Genomic DNA, 5,501 nt, shown 5'->3' with positions numbered 1-5,501 from the left:
AATTTGCTTTTCTTTCTAAAACAACTTCATTGCTAAGTGACTATATATATATATATATAATATATATATATAACTATTAGAAGGGATTTCTCCGTTTTAAAGCCACTTTTTGGTGAGCCTACAAAACCTATTAGATCATCTTGAAGTTCTGTGCTGATTGGATTTTATAGTTGAAATTATAAGCTATTTTATTACATTTTTATAATGTCCCCAAACATTGTACACGAAGGTACCTCACAGTAAAATAGAGGTACAACCATAGAGGTATGTGTTCTATATCTATGCAAGTATATTTATGAGTAAGAATATGTATTGAAGTATTTGTTCTTTCCGGACACGAACACCCGTGACCATAGAAATAGGAATTCATTGAGTCCGATATCAATGCCCGTGACACTGTACACGTCACTAACAGGAACTTGGCATTTCCTGGTTGTACTTATCGAAACCACTTATGCTTACAACAAAATGCTCATGTGAAGTTGCTGTTTTCTCCATTGAAACGACGACACGGTTTAATTATAGTGTGCTAGTCCGTTTTTACAGTGTAAGGCGACAACGAAAATGACATTTCAAGGAGTCATGAGGATCCTTTTACCGACGTTGTGGGCTATTTCAACCTTCGCAGACGAAAAAACGAAGTCGCCAACAACAACAGGCATTACTGCTGCTGGCAACACCAAGCATGTCACGAATTCGAGTGCCAGTAACACGACGTCCAAGAACAATCATAGCAGCATTTTCAACTCCTTCGACGTCGATAGTTCAATGATACAACGGGCCTTGTACGTCCTTATTGGAGTCACCACCATTGGCGTGTTCTATTTCCTCGTGAGAGCTGTGCGGTGAGTAGAACAAGCTAATGATGTTGATGAAGACAGACCATTATCTATTGGTAGCAATCGTTGAGTCATTACATATTTTTTTTCACTTGAGCTTTCAATGTCCGTGACTTTTAAAATTAATTACGTTATGTTTAGGCAGAAGAAAATAACAACCTCTAAGAAGAAGTATGGGCTGTTGTCAAACTATGATGACAGTGTTGAGATGGCTGTGCTGGAGAGTGATGAGGAGGATGACACTGTATATGAGGCCAGGTCCCTGAGAAGGTGAGTGAGATCTAATGACAAGAAGGTGCATCATCCACTAGTGTTGCTCATCATATACAAATCCCAGTCTTTTGCAAGTTTACATTGTACATTTGTACGACACTGAGACTAGAGATTGCGAAAGTGCAAACTTGAAATACCTCAAACACAAGAACAGTAAGCCTACCTCAAATAACCTTAAAGGACAGTTGTTATTATGTACCATCCATATTTAACATGTTATTGTGTGAATGTGCTGTGAATCAGTTTCACCTTTTAACCTTAGTGTCGTCATTGATCATTGGGCTCCTGAGTGGCGCAGCGGTTTAAGGCACTGCATCTCAGTGCTAGAGGCGTCCACTACAGACCCTGGTTTTATTCCAGGCTGTATCACAACCAGCCGTGATTGGGAGTCCCATAGGGCGGCGCATAATTGGCCCAGCGTCGTCCGGGTTTGGCCGGAGTAGGCCGTCATTGTAAATAATAATTTGTTCTTAACTGACTTGCCTAGTTAAATAAAGGTTAAATAAAATAAATAAGAAATGTATTTAACTTCTTCTCTGTTTGTCTCTGTCTTGTATTTATCAGATGAGTCTGGATCTTTTCAAATAACACACATTGGACTGGGGAAAGAATGGAGACATTCCTAAGGTGCATTTTTCAACCGTTATTAAGGCATCTTTTTCTTTTTCTCTTGCACCTGAAAAATGAAAAACTGGCTTTCAAAATGACTGCTCTATCTTCCGGTGAACACTTATTTTGTCTAGCTGCCTGGGTATGAAAAAGACATGGTGTTTTTGGTGACCAAATAAACTTACCTTTTGATTCTAACTATGAAGAGGAGGAAATAGGATTTGTAACATAACAGGAGTCTAATGCCAAAGTTGCTTAAGTGAATGTGCGTGGGATAATTCTTCAAATCCCCCTGTGCCCACCTTGAACAGTGCATAACAAACAACGAAAGATCTCTTCTAATCATCAACACGGATCCTCAATTTCCCGGTCGATGTGGTGTTGCCAAGGTTTTGTTTCTTTGTCTCTTGACAATATTCTGTTGCCATGGCATCCTATATATTTTATGATGTCTACCTTGAATCATACCTGGACCATTAGAGTTAGGCTAGTAGCTAATAGCCTGATTAGTGAGTGTGCTTACAAACTACTGTAAACTAAGCTAGCCTACCAATATCCCCATCCCATTTTGTACTATGCACCCACACATGAATGTTGTACTGTCGCATATACCTGCTCTATTTGGTAACCTAGACCTAATAAGTTTGTAATACTTTCAAGAAGTTAGTTGCTGAAAAAGCAAGACTTAAGCCAAAATGTTTGACAATCTTAGACAGTATGGAATGTGTCTGTAATTATCGCCCCATTTTTATGCAGGCTAATCAATATGCAATTCCACTGGAGATTGAAATATCCATCCCTTCCCCTCTGTTTTGGCTACTTGTAACTCTGTAGAAGAAGCACCTATAATAATTTGTTAGGCCTACTCATATCAGTGCAACTGTAATTTCAGGTTTTGGTTACCAGTAATTTCCCAATGCCCAACCCATTGTTTTCAAATCCAGCTAACTGTAAATGATCTCATGTGTTCTGAGAACCTTTGCTTCTTTTTATTTTTCAAAAACAACACATTTCAGAGCTGGTTCTTTCTCCTAAATACATGGTTGCTCTTGACTGTAAAATCTCCTGTAATTTGTCCAGAGACTGTTTGCTGTTGCATTTACACAAGCTACTAAATGAACAAAGAAGAGTCCACACAATCTATATATTTTTTTATATAGCTTTTTCCAACCTGCTTTGTCAAATTAAGGTTTTGAATATATTGTGGTGTCTTAATTTTCCATGCTATACTCAAGTTGCAGAAAGAGGATCCCTGCATAAGTATTTGTCACTACTGTGCTTGCTTCATAGCAATTCCCAGGGGAAAATTAATACAATGTCACACATTGATTTATTAATTGAAACATCTTGGTTAATTGTGCCTCCATTTCTGAGAGGTAAACTGCATTATAGGTTACGTTCCTGATAATCAGAAGAAACACACAGGCAAGAGATTTATCTTAAATGAGCATCAACCCCACTGAAAATCCTCCCAGGTGTCCCTCTGGATTTAGCCTATTGGAAATGGATTGTAAAACCTTGAAACAATGTCAATGTCTGTACTAGAAATAGATTCATATTTTCTAAGAATTTTAATGGCAGCTGGTCCTGAGCTCAAAACAACTGCCGAATCACTCCTTTCCCTTGTCATATGATTTGTTTCCCGAAGGTGGTTTTCTGTCTGCATTCCTTTGTCTGTGCAAATCTTGTATTTAACGGGAGCAAGGTCAGTCATATGATAAAGACCTCGGCGAACAAAGGCTCCAGTAAAACGTATATGCTTTGACTGGCTCTAACAAATATCATGATTGTTTTCATGGTCCATTTCTTGCCTTCGTCTATGAACTGTATGTACGTTCTGATCAGCAATACTGTTCCTTTGTCGATACTGTGGCCTGTGTGATAGAGAAGTCCCAGTCGTGTTTTGAATGAGGCCAAAGTGTATGTACTGTATCTGTGTGTGTGTGTATTGAGTCTTGTATTCTCTGTTGATTTAATGGCTAGTAGTGCTGTGTTGGTGCTGCAGGTCTGAGGCCTTCTGGTTGGTTGGTGGTGGGATCCTTAGGCTGTTACGGTGGGCTCTTTTCACATCATGTTGAAAAGGAAAAATAAATCAAAGTGAGACTTTGAGCAAGACAAGCTTGGTGTGAAGGTTTTAAATTCTCTTTCCATTATCTTTGTCGTATGCCATTTGAGATTATAACAAACTGTATACACAACAGGATAGGAGGTATTGAAACTGCTGCAATTTAGGAGATGTATTGAATGCAGTGTCAATTAGACTCATTCACATAATATGGTGAATTCAAATGGTGTGGTCCCCAATTCTCCTTCACATGTCAGTTATTTAGTGTGTTCATTACAAAGAATTGCCACCAGGTGGTATCCTAACTCCACTAGTTCCAGTTACAATACCTAAACTGCCAAGCTTCCGCTTTGCGCCAGCTCTGCTCAGACAGGCCTAGAAGTTAAGAATGTTACCACGTACGTGTGTGTCATATGTTCTCTAATGGGGTATATATTCTCTACTCCCATTAGTCCTCTCTGACCCATCATCATTATAGCAGTTCATCCTACTGCTCAGAAAATTCTCATCTGAATATCCAAAGCATCATTTGGCTGTTTTTATAAAAGGATGTAATGATTATTACTTTCTTTACAGATATATTTTTAGGTAGGTGCAAAATAGTTTTTGGAGGCAATCACACAAAATGTATTTTTAAACAATGTTTTAAGTTTTATCCTTACATCAGAACTAGAGGAAATAAGAGTATTGTTTCACTTACTTTCCCTTTAACTGTTTGAAGAAAGTTGTATGGCTGGTTCACAGGACAACAGATAATGGTGTTGTAAATAGGCTACTTGTAATACCTGGCCTAAGTGTAGGAGGAAATGGTGTGTGTAACAGCCAATATACCCTATATTCACAAATAGATAATCTCCCTCTCTCCTCCTTGTCAGTCCCTCTGTGTATCAGTTGGAGAGGAGTCTAGCAATGCCAGGTGCACCCAGTGTGTGTCATCCTGGCCTGGGCTGCATATGCTTTTCCAATTACCTCTGTTAAAACTCCACTGTGACATCCTCGCTCGATGCAAACATCCGAGACCCGGGCCCGGCCCAGAAGAGGATTTGCATTGGGTAATTCCGGTTGACTCGTGTCAACGGCAATTTGCCGCACTCCAAAAAATGTGGAGAAGCGAGCCAACAAGGGGAACGAATGCCATTGAGTGGCACAGCTGGAGCTGCGAGAAATTGTCTCCAAGAAATTTCACTGGAAATCCAATGACTGAAGCATGAAAATCTGATATTTAAAAGGGAGCGGAAGGGAAGAAAGAAGAGCAAAGACAGAAATGAATTTATTCCAAATCCAACTGTGGGCCCGTATGGCCTGGGCTGGATCCTCTCTGCATTTCAATGAAGAAGAGAAACCGACCAAGTGATGTTGATCATTCTTATTTTCTTTATCCTGCGTCATTCTGCACTCCATCTCCTTTCAGAATCTTCAGTGTCGGCTTTCTGCTTACTTTTCACCAGCCGTTTTCAACACAGCAGAAATCATTTAAAGCAACTTTTTGAGCCTGTAATACATGGGGGGGATACATTGTGCTTTTGGATGCACTCCATACTGTGAGTTACTTCTGTAAGGCCCACTTCAGTCCCTCAGCTTTTGGCTGTAGCACACTGGCTAAGAGGGAACACTATTCCTATCAGATTATGCTGAATCTTATACAATGTCCTATAGCCTACACTCATTGATTGTCCTGTTTTCTCCTCAAGAGAGTGGGTTGATAAGAGAGAAAG

General features: G+C 39.6%; 1 protein-coding gene across 1 annotated transcript; it reads left to right on the top strand.

Moving 5' to 3' along the window:
- The first annotated feature begins 394 nt into the window (after positions 1-394).
- Positions 395-3,839, top strand: LOC118387634 (protein FAM174C-like). The gene is made up of 3 exons (XM_035776207.2): positions 395-845; positions 981-1,109; positions 1,677-3,839. The coding sequence occupies exons 1-3, from the start codon at positions 565-567 to the stop codon at positions 1,678-1,680; spliced, it is 414 nt and encodes a 137-aa protein (XP_035632100.1). The 5' UTR covers positions 395-564; the 3' UTR covers positions 1,681-3,839.
- The last annotated feature ends 1,662 nt before the right edge of the window (positions 3,840-5,501 follow it).

This window comes from Oncorhynchus keta, chromosome 1 (genome assembly GCF_023373465.1).
Source record: "Oncorhynchus keta strain PuntledgeMale-10-30-2019 chromosome 1, Oket_V2, whole genome shotgun sequence".
Lineage (NCBI taxonomy): Eukaryota > Metazoa > Chordata > Actinopteri > Salmoniformes > Salmonidae > Oncorhynchus > Oncorhynchus keta.
Note: the sequence above shows the minus strand (reverse complement) of the source record. Positions and strands in the feature narration are given on the sequence as shown.